This window comes from Oryzias latipes, chromosome 2 (genome assembly GCF_002234675.1).
Source record: "Oryzias latipes chromosome 2, ASM223467v1".
Taxonomy (NCBI): domain Eukaryota; kingdom Metazoa; phylum Chordata; class Actinopteri; order Beloniformes; family Adrianichthyidae; genus Oryzias; species Oryzias latipes.
In genome coordinates this window covers 8,908,011-8,920,728 of record NC_019860.2, presented here as the reverse complement: position 1 = coordinate 8,920,728, position 12,718 = coordinate 8,908,011, and the positions used below count along the sequence as shown (strand labels likewise).

General features: G+C 41.5%; 4 protein-coding genes across 11 annotated transcripts in view; 3 read left to right on the top strand and 1 right to left on the bottom strand.

Annotated features, from left to right (window-relative positions):
* LOC101168603 (peroxisomal acyl-coenzyme A oxidase 3) overlaps positions 1 to 11,869 on the top strand; it is a 31,888-nt gene extending 20,019 nt beyond the window's left edge. For 4 of the 5 annotated variants that reach the window (XM_020709653.2, XM_020709668.2, XM_020709650.2 and 1 more), the window contains 8 exons: positions 1,583 to 1,705; positions 1,850 to 1,970; positions 2,043 to 2,165; positions 4,748 to 4,861; positions 5,660 to 5,775; positions 8,090 to 8,316; positions 8,400 to 8,559; positions 9,610 to 11,869. In XM_020709653.2, coding sequence (XP_020565312.1) covers positions 1,583 to 1,705; positions 1,850 to 1,970; positions 2,043 to 2,165; positions 4,748 to 4,861; positions 5,660 to 5,775; positions 8,090 to 8,316; positions 8,400 to 8,559; positions 9,610 to 9,729 — 1,104 coding nt within the window. In that variant the 3' untranslated portion in view covers positions 9,730 to 11,869. The other variant, XM_004066431.4, reaches the window with a different exon arrangement.
* LOC110013798 (gastrula zinc finger protein XlCGF28.1) overlaps positions 1 to 12,718 on the top strand; it is a 989,290-nt gene that overhangs the window by 132,084 nt on the left and 844,488 nt on the right. The gene's annotated exons all lie outside the window — the stretch shown is intronic.
* LOC101169839 (NLR family CARD domain-containing protein 3) overlaps positions 1 to 12,718 on the bottom strand; it is a 1,010,604-nt gene that overhangs the window by 284,693 nt on the left and 713,193 nt on the right. The window lies entirely within an intron of this gene.
* Positions 1 to 12,718, top strand: part of LOC105355408 (NACHT, LRR and PYD domains-containing protein 12-like) — a 768,227-nt gene that overhangs the window by 356,071 nt on the left and 399,438 nt on the right. The gene's annotated exons all lie outside the window — the stretch shown is intronic.

Sequence of the window (12,718 nt, the reverse complement as noted above, 5' to 3'; positions counted from 1 at the left end):
AAAAAACTTTACCTTTCTGAAATACACAAACAAAGACTTTTCCTGCAGAGGAGGTGTGGATCAAGCCTGAATCATCAGTCCTACTGGTGTTCAACCTTCCTTGAATGCATTAAAGCAGAGCTGGAACTGCTAAACCAAACCCTCATATGCTTTATGTAACCCTTGTGCTATCCTAGGCACTTAAACGTTGGGTCATCTAGACCCACTAGACAGTGCTCTGAACCTTTTTTCTTCAATGATTTGTGATCTTCACTGGTCTCCATGGATTACATGAAATCTTTCCACCTTTGTCCACCTTTGTCATGGTAGGGAGAACACGTCAATGTAAGGGTGGGGTCATCTAAGATAGCACAAGGGATAAACAGTGCTGTTCAGTTGAAAGTAGTGTGTTGTTTCCAAATGACAAAAAAAAAACAAGTCAAGTAACAATTGAAGAGAGACAGACCATCAAAACACTGAAGAATGCAGATTTTTCTTCCAGAGAACAGTCTAAAAGTCTCAGCAACAGACAGAATACATGCAATCATAAGAAATGACACCAAAACACAAAAGTATAAATGAATAAAAAACATTGTCACAATGAAAGATAAAGTCCCACTATCTGTCACACACCTAGCTGTGTGAAATTTGTTCTCCACATTTGAGCCATCCCCTGGGGAAGCGGTGAGCTGCAGACACAGCCACACTCAGGAACCATTTGGTGGATTAACCCCCCCAATCAAACCCCTTAATGCTGAGTGTCAAGCAGGGAGGCACTGGGTCTCATACCAAGTCTTAGGTATGACTCGGACTGGGTTTGAACACTGTCACCACAAGGCTACTGAGCTGGGAAGTGGAACATTCAGAAGATACGCTCATTTACTGAGTGAGCAGAGACGAGTCATCATCTGGGATTTAAACGCTAATCTTAAGCCTTTTATAGTCAACCATTCCTGATATGTGATAGTACCTTTGGCACATTATATAAACGTGTTTTTATTACATATTTGTTATTTCCCTGAGTTCTTTTCCAGCCCACAAAGAGAACACTTTGAGTACTTTTCGAGTAGAAACTAACAGCATGGAAGTGTTAAAAAACTTTTGACCTGCAGTGAAAATCCTTTTAAAATGACTTGTTTAAAAAACTCAACATAAAAAAACTGCAAAAAAAGACAAAAAGCGGACGCACTAATACTGTAGAGCATTTTTCACTTACATTTACTATATTTATTGATAAAATACATAAATCTAATGATGATAATAATAACTATAATAATGATTTAACCCTTCATGAAAGAGCAGTGCTTCGACTTTCCTTAAACTCTAAAAACTTTAAGCAGATTAATTTTGAAGAGGATATTCTGGAGAGGATTAGTATAAAAAGGTGTACAAAACTCAAAGGAATTCTAGCTCTCATGTTACAAAACACTCTGTCCAGTCGACATGAAACCAAAGCCTGTTCCAGCTTCAAGGATCACAGCAGACATCCTGAAGAGTCTCAGTCTTCAGGGTTCCAGCTCAGATGTTGAGTCTCAGAGGAGACCGCGACCAGAGCTGAGGGTGTCGGTACAGCTGATCACGGAGGCTTTTGGTTTCTCTGCAGCAATGGCGTCTCATGCCTTACCTGGCAGCCGCTTACGCTCTGGAGTTCTTCACCAAATCTGTCTTCATGAACTTTGTAGAGTTCCAGATGGGACAGATGATGAATGACAAGAGTGACAGACAGGTGAGTGGACACGCTGCACGTCTGGACATCAGGCAAAGTCGATCAAACAAAGATCGTTGATAGATCAGAGGCTCACTCACAGCCTCTGGTTGGAGAAACCAAGCAGCTTTAAAGTGTCAGACTTTGCTCATGTCCCCCCCACAGGAGGAGTTGGGTCGGGAGATCCACGCCATCACCAGCTCCTGTAAACCTCTGGGCTCCTGGACGGCTCAGAGGGGGATCCAGGAGTGCAGGGAGGCCTGCGGAGGACACGGATACCTCGCCAGTCAGCCTTCAGCGCACATGCTCAGACTCTGAGCGGGGCCTGAGACCTGACTCCTGTTCTTGTGTGTTTCAGTGAACCGACTCGGCAGTCTGCGTGACGACAACGATCCAACCTGCACATATGAGGGAGACAACAACGTGTTGCTGCAACAGACCAGCAACTACCTGCTCAGCTGTTTCCAGGCCAAACGGCACAGTCAGTGTCAATCTGACTCTATGATGACCTTTGAAGTCTCTGTGGTTTTCTGTGAATGTTTCCTTCAACTCCTTCATTCACTTTGACTGTATAACACTTTTGTGTGCATTGAAAATAGTCTGGCAATACGATACATATCCAGATATTGTACCGGAACATATTTTCTTTCTTTTTTTTTAGGTGTGTCTCAGAAAAACCTCTGCCTAAACTCTACCTCTACCTGTCAAATTTAGTTTTTTAATGATCACAATGTTAAGCACTGCAACTGTATCTTATATATAAGTTGCGTTTACCCAGGCAAATTCGTTTTATTTTGGTAACTTAAAATATAGAAAGGGAACAGTCAATATTGTCTGATTTCCACAACAAAATACGTTTCAGTATAAGAATAAAACATAGAACGAATGTGCCTAAACCAACGAGGTTCTAAAAGTATGATTGGGGAAATAAAGCGCTGTTTACTTTCAACATTGCTTAATGTAGCTTCTCCAGTACTTTTAAACGGTTCAGGAGCCTGAATGGTGTTTCGAAAATAAGAGGGGGGGGGGGGGCACTAATTTTTGGCAGGAACAATAAAGTGTGATGATGAGGCGGCATGACAGGGTTTCTCCACGCTTTCTCAGGCGGAAGTAAACTAACGCTGATCGCCACGATGTCAGCCTTTTTTCAGAGCGTTGTACACATCACTCTGATCGATCGGGCCGCTGAACGTGAATCCATTGCTGGGAGGTTCTGCAGAACTTTGGCCCGCTTTGTCGACAGCATTTTGGTTGATGCTAAGCACTTTGTGTTATACTTTTATATGAAAAGTGCTTTATAAATAAAGTTTGATTGAATGATTGATTGATTAGCCTATTATCTAGTGCAGCTGCAGTGCTTCATTCGTTGTTATCTGAGTCCGCTACAAAGCACTGCAATCTGCATTTTTGTTTGTTGCTGGCACCAACATGGCTCAGAGTTTCAGTTCAATACCCATCCCAAGTAAAAACTAAGTAGTTCCTGTCTCATACGAACGAGAAAAAAGCTGCCTCTGGCTGAGGTCTTCCTGTTGTTTAGTGCAGAGTAGAGCTCCTCAAAGAGGCTCTGTGTGCTCTGCTGCCAGCTAGTGGTCGGAGGGTGAAGTGGACAACAAGAGTCAGACGCTGATGGACGCTCAGAAATAATTAAATCAATATCGTCCTGATAGCATTTTGAATCTATAAAACTATCGCCAAATGAAGTATTGCGATATATTTCCGAATAATTTTTTTTCTAACACCCCTAATAACACTATAGATAGAAACGTGGCAGCAGAGGCTGCAGCTGCAGCAACCATCAGTGAGGATCTCTGCTTCTCCATATATGGAGAGAAATTAGACTCAGTCGGATTTGTGCGTGCGTAATTCTTGATATGTGCGTAAATTAGGATTTGTGTATGCATATTCTTGCTTTGTGCGTGCATAAATTAGGATTTGGGCATAAATTTGGATTTGTGCGTGATTTGTTACTCACATAATACGTTTTGTGTACAAGTTAAAAAAATATAAAATTAAAAAAATACAAAATGCAACTTACGTATGCACAAATTAAGATTACAACAGCTTGAAACTACTTACACACACACACATCTTTAAAAAAACACGCACGAATCCCTTGTTACGCACACACGAAGCCAAAGTTACGCACGGATTTACCGTGAGACTGTTTTCACGTCTCACAAATTCGTCCGTAAATGCTGCGTTTAAATACCAGTGGAATGCTCGGTCATTAGAATTTTCCTATCAGCCTTCCCTTCTAAACGTATCCAGACAATGACTCAATCAATACATGAAGACAGTAGATGTTAGTGTTGAACATAGAGGCTACTTACTTCGGGGCGCTGACCACCGAGATGGGCCGCCATTCTTCCTGTGACTCTCTCAGTCTGACTGCCTTTGATTTTTCCGGAAGAAAAAAAACAGTGCCCCCTACTGGTCGTTCCTGTTACGCATTTTGTATCAATTCGGTGTCTCGGAGAATAATATACTTTTAATATATATATTAGCGTTTAAAAGTGAACGTCATATTCTCAGATAATCATTTTTCTTTTCCTTTAAAGTTTATTTAAGCCCTGCTACACCCACTGAAGGAAATACGTTTAGAAGGGAAGGCTGATAGGAAAATTCTAATGACCGAGCATTCCACTGGTATTTAAACGCAGCACTTACGGACGAATTTGTGAGACGTGAAAACAGTCTCACGGTAGATCCGTGCGTAACTTTGGCTTCGTGTGTGCGTAACAAGGGATTTGTGCGTGTTTTTTAAAGATGTGTGTGTGTAAGTAGTTTCAAGCTGTTGTAATCTTAATTTGTGCATACGTAAATTGCATTTTGCATTTTTTTCATTTTATATTTTTTTAACTTATACACAAAACGTATTATGTGAGTAACAAATCACACACAAATCCAAATTTATGCACAAATCCTAATTAACGCACGCACAAAGCAAGAATATGCAAACACAAATCCAAATTTACGCACAAATCAAGAATTACGCACGCACAAATCCGACTGAGTCTAATTTCTCTCCATATCCATAACACCTCTGTGTTTGTCTGCTTTCAGACGCCGTTCACATTCAGTCTCCTCTTCACTCTGTGGACTTTCTGGACGATTATCAGAACATCCTGAAGACCCGATTCACAGCAGAAACAATGGAGGAGTGTCTGAACTTACAAGGTATCCATTTTCATGACAAACTAACCACATTTATTAGACAAATTCCATTTTTTATGAAAATCAAGAGTTTTCCTCACAGTAGAATTTAGTTTATCAAAACATTAATTTAGAGAATTTCAAGATTAACACTTAGAGAAAAAAATCAAATGTTTATTTCAGATATTTCTGTGGTGTACCACACGGCTCTGTGCTCGGCCCCTTACTGTTTAATCCTGTCAGGTGACACTTCAAAGCAGCGATGCAGTTTATGGTTTGCTTCTGAATTTTCCTTCAGGACTGAGTCAAGACTGAACAATTTGACATCTTAACCTATTGAAAAATATTTTTAATAGTCATATAAGAAAAAGAAAAAAACAAACATAAATAGGACTTAGTCTACCTACAGTTGGTTGTTTCTATAAATTTTCTACATAAGAATTAATTTTAAAATAAATCCTTATAAAACTATTATAATACCATAAATAAAAATGCTACCACTCCCTATTGACAAAAACACAAATTTCTTTTTCCATCTGTTCTTACTGAAGGAACAGATGGAAAAAGTCACTATTATAAACTATTTTAAAGTCATTACTTTAAAGAAATAGTGACTGTTATTCAAATCCACTGCACTAATTTCTTTACCTAACATGAATCTTTGTGTTAAACTGAATCTAGTTTAAGCTGCTTCAGACTTTGAATGTTTTTACCTAAAGAGTCAAACAGATAAGATGCAGAAGAAGCAAGAATCTCGATGGGGGGCTTTGTCTTTGCTGTGTCCCTACAGCAGTCTAACAGCGTCCTCATCTGTCTCCTCAGTGCCTCTGGATGCCTATAAGTGGCTGGTTTGTTTCCTGATGGAGGAGAGTCAGAAGAAGCTGGAGCAGGAGAGAGCTGCAGGCAGAGACAACTTTGAGGCTCGAAACAACAGCCAGGTGGGAAAAGAGAGATAAGCTTTAATGTTATTTCAATTGAATATAACAACATTTTGCTTTTTAGCTTCTCTTTTTGTCAGTAACACTTGGGGGCTGGTCATGACTGCTCAACTTCTGAGTCTCTGAGTCTGCCAGAGGAGAGATGGTTGAATATGGAGAGTCCTGGGCGGTGGGATCATTGTGGTTCAAAGAAGGAGATAGATGGAGTAGATTTCCTCTAGCTGTGGAGCCAATAATCCACTCAGCAGTCTTGATGACCCGCTTTAACTGTTTGGATTTTTTTTTTTCCCTATTAAAAACAAAAAACAGCTAGAAAAAAACAGCTTCATTTCAAACAAAAACTCCCACAAAACATGATGGATTCTCCATAAATGTGCTGGGAATTGTGGGAAATGTGAGGATCTTATGCATCACGTATTCTAAACTGTAAAAATGCTTTCTAAACCTAATCATCACGAAATTTTTAATGTTTTTTAATCAATTTCCCCCTGATGCATTAAGTGCCTTGTTTCTTTAGCAGGTCATTTGCATCAAGCATTTATTGTTAAATTATCATTGAAATGACTGAAATCGAGTAGAGTGATGGGAAAGCTCTGCAATAAGTTTGTGAAAGAGACATGTAACAATATTTTCAGAGTAACAGCTTCATCGAAAACGTAATCTGGTCATGAATTATCCTTTAATTTTTGATGAAATTAGTTTATAAAACAAAACAGTAGGAGTCATGGTTATTTCTTGTTGAAAGTATTTCTGATGACAGAAATACTTGAAGTAATTGATCCTAAACAGCTGTATTATTTTAAGGAAACTCTAAAGCTTTAGTTTGCTTTAGAGATTTCATAAATGAGCTCATAAAAAGAACAAATTCTTTATTCAAACTGCATTTGTGTGAAAACATTTTCAGGTGTCCCTCTTTCAAAACTTTCAAAGATTAATTAAAATGATTCATCTTTCATAGGATCAGGTTAAACCACTTCTGTTTTACTTCTCCATTGTTGCTCTGAGAAGTTTCCTAAAAGACTTTTAGTCTGAAATCGCCAAAATCTGTGAAAACGCCTCCTGATGGCAGAATTCCTGAAGTGAAGTACCACTGATGACCACAGAGTGGCGCTTTGGACAGATTTCCAGTCAAACAGGCAAACACCTTGGTGTGTAAATACTTTGGCCTCCAGGGGGGTATTCCAAGAAGCATGTTTAAACTCTCCTGAGTTTAACCTTGAAATCTGGCTTAACTCCCCCTGAACTTTCTTACTCTGGCTATGTCGGTTCCAAAAGACCGAATATGAGTTGGCGTAATTACGCTCGACTTGGTAACCCTGGGTTAATGCACGTGCACAGCAGGTACATAAAGATTCAATTGGTAACAAGTAATTGAGTTAAATTGTTGTCAAGTCGTACCCAACTCAATATTTTTTTACAAATCAAATTTACAAATTTATCTTACTAAATGTCATATTACTCCAATTCAATTAAAGTTTTTCCATCTTCATTTATTGTAATTCTTGAACTCTTAAATTTCTAAGTTTGAGCCTGCAGATATGCTCATTTTTATAACAATGAAATGATTGAAACAAAATGAATTCAAACCATGTAACATAACACCATTAAGCAGTAGGGTGCTATATAAACTCATCATCCTCTCCCTCCCTCTCTCTCATGGTGCAGAAAGAATTAAACATAAAAGTGTAAAAAAAAACTCGGCAAAACACAGTAAAACAACTAAACAACTAAACACATTTGGTCAAAAGCTCACACTTAAACACAAATCCGTCCAGACAGGCAAAGGGAATGGTATCCCACAATCCCTTGCGGTGCCGATCTAACAGCAGCATCAAAGTTACACCTAATTAATTGGATTAATTTGAATGAAAGGAAAATAACTGTCTGAAAACTACGTGTTATTTATAAACTGACTTATCCAAAAAAATGATTTATCTTAACTGAAGCAAATAATTAAGTTAGATCAAACTAAAAAAGTTTCTCTTTCCAACATCCATATGTGGTCTTATCACCCTCTCACGGTGGAAAAAGTATTATCTGAGCTCCTTCATCCACTAAATCATCTTCAGATGGACACGCCATGCTGCTTCACCTCTCTGAAAACAAACTAACCTTCAACTAAACCAGCTCCAGACCAGGTTATGTTCAGAGCATGAGTTGCTATGGCAACTTGACATACCCTGAAACATACCTCCATTTCCATTATCTGCTTCCTTAGCCTCGAACTTCCCATGGTAACTCACATAACCTGCTTTCTGGAATACCCCCCTGGTTTCTGACGCGAGGCGTTGATGCTCCGACTGTCTTTGTCCAGGTTTACTTCTGCAGGTCTCTGGCCATCGCCTTCATCGAGCACTGCTGTCTGCAGAACTGTCACCAGCTGATCTCAGATCAGGACACGCCGGCTGCTCTCAGAGCCGTTCTCAGCAAGCTCTTCTGCCTGTATGGACTGTGGAGCCTCAGCAGCCACATGGCCACACTGTACCAGGGTATGTTGGAGAAGGAGGCGGTCTGCATGGAGGCCGAGCTGATGACACAAAGGTGATCTGTGTGCAGGCGGATATGTGAGTGGAAGGAGGCCTGCAGAGCTGCTGCAGACAGCAATCCTCGCCCTCTGCTCCCAGGTACACAAAGACGTCAGCCCACCGAGCGATGACTGTATGGCTGATGCTGAACCTGAATGTGTTTGTGGCTCAGCTGAAGGATGATGCCGTTGCTCTGGTGGACGTCTTGGCTCCGCCCGACTTCATCCTCAACTCGCCTATTGGCAAAGCAGACGGACAGGTGAGAGCATCGACAGGAGCTGACTGCACTGAAAATCTCTTCATGTTTCAGCAGAAATGGCTGTTTTTGATGAAGAACTGCCTCTCCTGTCTGCAGTTCAAGGTTTTGACTTGTTCTTTATGAGTCCTGATGTTTCTGAATGATCTAGGCTCCATTTCTTCAAGCTCAGCAGGGCGTTTCTAGTTTTCAGTGCTTCTCTATTCAGGAGATGGAAACACCTGATTTGGAAGGTTCAGATTTGAAGCAACGATCCACCTCCTCCTGTATTTGTTCAAACAATAATCAGATGTTGTACACGGCAGTAACTCCTCCTCCTTGTCCACACACTTAACAGTTCATGCTATAGCAGGGATGGCCAACCCTGGTCCTCAAGGGACTCAACGCTGCCTGACCAGGTTGCTAACGTTTAGCCGACTCAAGTAATCCCACGTCCTGATTGACTGAACACACGTGATTTTGGTCGCACATGATGAAGCAATCCTGAGAGAGCGGGAAAACAGGCATGGTTGAGCCTCTTGAGGACCAGGGTTGGCCAGCCCTGTACTATGGTGCACCTCAGGGATACCTTATCGGCCCACTTCTGCTCTTAAGAGAAATAGATTTGTTTAACCCTTGTGCTATCTTAGATGACCCCACCCTTACATTGACGTGTTCTCCCTACCATGACAAAGGTGGATAAAGGTGGAAAGATTTCATGTAATCCATGGACACCAGTGAAGATCACAAATCATTGAAGAAAAAAGGTTCAGAGCACTGTCTAGTGGGTCTAGATGACCCAACTCCCAATGTTAAAGTGCCTAGGATAGCACAAGGGTTACAGACCCACTATAATGAAAATTGTGTTTTGGGTGTTTAACACAAACATCTTCCTGATGATGGGGGACACATATGAAGAAAATGAAGATTAAAACTGCATTTTTGAGTATTTCTCTATTCAAATCGTTGTGAATCAGGAGTGGACAACAAAAAGGCATGCTTTAGGAGAAAGCTCGTAGAAGGTTTTTGTAGCTAATATCCTGTGATTCAGCTCCGTGTTGCTTCTTCCTGCAGCTCTACAAGAACCTGTGGGGGGCCGTGCTGCAGAACAATCAGGTGCTGGAGCGCCCCTCCTGGTGGAAAGAGTTCTGCTGGGACAAACCGGTGGTGGGATCTCTGCGCTCAAACCTGTAGATCTTCATCTTCCTCCTCAGTGCAGACGCCTTCACTGTGAACGAGAAATGCAAATTTCTCTCTGTTTGGTCAGATCGCTTAACCCTTGTGCTGTCTTAGATGACCCCCACCCTTGCATTGACGTGTTCTCCCTACCATGACAAAGGTGGATAAAGGTGGAAAGATTTCATATAATCCATGGACACCAGTGAAGATCACAAATCATTGAAGAAAAAAGGTTCAGAGCACTGTCTAGTGGGTCTAGATGACCCAACTCCCAATGTTAAAGTGCCTAGGATTGCACAAGGGTTGAGTCTGTAATGAGGACTGCAAAATTGCACAAGCACACAAATAGATTAAGCGTTTCAAACACCTTGACTGCATTTAAAAAAAAAATCAAAACATGTCAATTCGAGCCATATTTAAACACTAAATAAAAACCTGTGTGACAATCCTTCACATCTGCTGACTATCACTGGGTTTGTGGATTGGAGTCCCAGGTGACACAAAAACTTAAGGCCACAGCTTTAAACAGCAACACTCTACAAGGAGGTGAAAACGTGGTCTACTCTTAGATGACCCTACCCTTACATGGACGTGTTCTCTCTACCAGGACAAAGGTGGATAAAGGTGGAAAGATTTCATGTCATCCATGGACACCAGTGAAGATCACAAATCATTGAAGAAAAAAGGTTCAGAGCACTGTCTAGTGGGTCTAGATGACCCAACTCCCAATGTTGAAGTGCCTAGGATAGCAAAAGGGTTACCTAAATGTTTGCTGTTTCCCTCAGTACCAGCTTAAGTTCTCCCTTCTGACAGATGATTCAGCCAGAGGTTTCAACAGACTCAGAACATGCAGAGTCGTCTCTTCCACAGCATTTCCAACTCACCTCCAGGCTCTGCATCAATCTGTCCGAGACAAGTTGTCAATCGAATCGACCAACACCATTATAAAATAGTTTCAAAATGACATAAATCCATCTTCTTGGAAAATACCATTTAGATTGAGATGGTACGTTTGTTTTACTATAAAGGTAAAAACGACCAAGTGCATCACAGCGGACAACACACACGTGATGGCAGCAAAACCTGATTAGTCCATCATTCCAGTCCAGTGTGTGAAAACGCTTTGAATTTGTGAAGACATGACCATACTTCAAGCAGCTAGCATAGTTAGCATGATTAGCATATGCAGCTTTGACTAGCCTTGATCAAAGGTGGGCGGTGAGGGCGGCGGTGCTGCATAGAGGTGGGCAGCGGAGCGAGTTGATCCTGCGGGCTGTACAACGCCGCTTGCGGCTTTAATTCTAATCATTTCTTCGTGCCGTTATGCATTGATTGTGGGGTCATGGGTTATATATCAATGACAAGAACAATTAGTTGCTAGTCGGCTGTTAGAAGTTATAAAGTTTCCATTTCTTCTAAGCTCTGCCAGAAGAAAATAGCTGAAGCTTGAAGCTGAAGCAGCATTTGCTCAGAGAATCTGTCCTCCAGACCAACAAGTCCCACCACAGCCTTGAAGACGTTTCCAGAAGCAGCAGCAGACTGTGTTCCCATGACGATGCTGAAGTCAGCTGCTGCTCTGCAGGAGAAAGTCTGCAGCTCCTCAGTCAGGAAGCTCTTTCAAGCTCGTGCACATCTGTCAGTGCAGCAGCAGGAAGCCTGTTTCCCTGCAGGAAGTCTGAGGCTGAAGTTGGGACTTTTCAAAGTAAGAGCCTCATGTTGGCAGAGATAGGTTTGATTTAACAGTCATGTCAGGAAATGTACTGCTTAGAATGCCTCTGTGCTGTGTGCACGTGTGTGGCTCTCACCTGGAGTCAAACCAGCCACATTTTTGTCACTATGACAACCGCTCCTCCACAGAAAGCTGCTGCTCCTCCTCTGCAGGCTGAGGAAGACGTCCTGCAGATGAATCTTCACACATGACCACCTGCTCTCTGCTCCTGATCCATGTCTTCATCTCATTCCTGCTGTTCACATCCAAACAGATCTTCAGGCTGAAGCTTCAAATCTGGATCTTCATGCTGATGAAGAGTGAAGGAAGTCGGTTTGATTCTTTGATGCTCGAGTGTCTTTTGGATTCAGGATGAGTTCTTGTAGATTTAGAAAAACCACCATGATGGTTTCCTTGAAGAATTTCAAAATAAAAGACTTAACACTACTGTATGGTAAATGTATCTACTTTTTATTTTTCTGTACGTAAGTAAATAACATTTATCAATAAATTGATAATTGATTGATCTAACCTCGAAAGAAAAAGTGCTAAAAGTGCTGACTCAGCACAGATCAAAGGAGACAGAGATGATTTCCTGGAATGAAGAAAACATCAAACATCATGATGTGATCTGGAACTGAGCTGTTCTTCAGAAGATCCTCCCAAACATGGAAACTGTTGCTGCAACACGTGAAGGTTTGGTTCTGTTGCTAGTGAGATCTGATGGATCAGAACCAGACTTCTGTCAGCTGGAACTGTGGCTTCTTCCAGACCATGTGACCTAATGGACAAGGCGTCTGAGTCCGGATCAGAAGATTGAGGGTTCAAGTCCCTTCATGGTTGGAAATAGATGATGATCTTCACAGTTTAATGAAAAGGCCTTGTGGCTGCAGGTTCAAATCTGGGTCACAGCAATATGTTCAGACCAGAAGTCTTACTAATATGGTCATTTCCTGTGGCTGAGCTGCTGCTGCTGTAAGAAATTCCTGATGATTTGTCTCCTCACAGCAGAGCCATGCCATGTGTCTCTGTTATCTGTTGGAAGCTGGGGAAAGTATGGTGCACTGCAGTTCCGTCCTCTATTCTCATCTACTTCTCCTCTCTTGATCATTTATTTATTATTCAGTCCTCCATGCCTCTGTTTGGTGCAGTGTGATTCATGCATTATCCCTCGGGAGTGGGAGTGATTCCAGTTGGCTTATCTGTGCTCCTCTCCTTGGCTGTGGACCTGGTCTCTGGCTCATCTCACACCCCTAGCTCTCCCCCAATTTTATTAATAAAATTGAACTGGGTTTA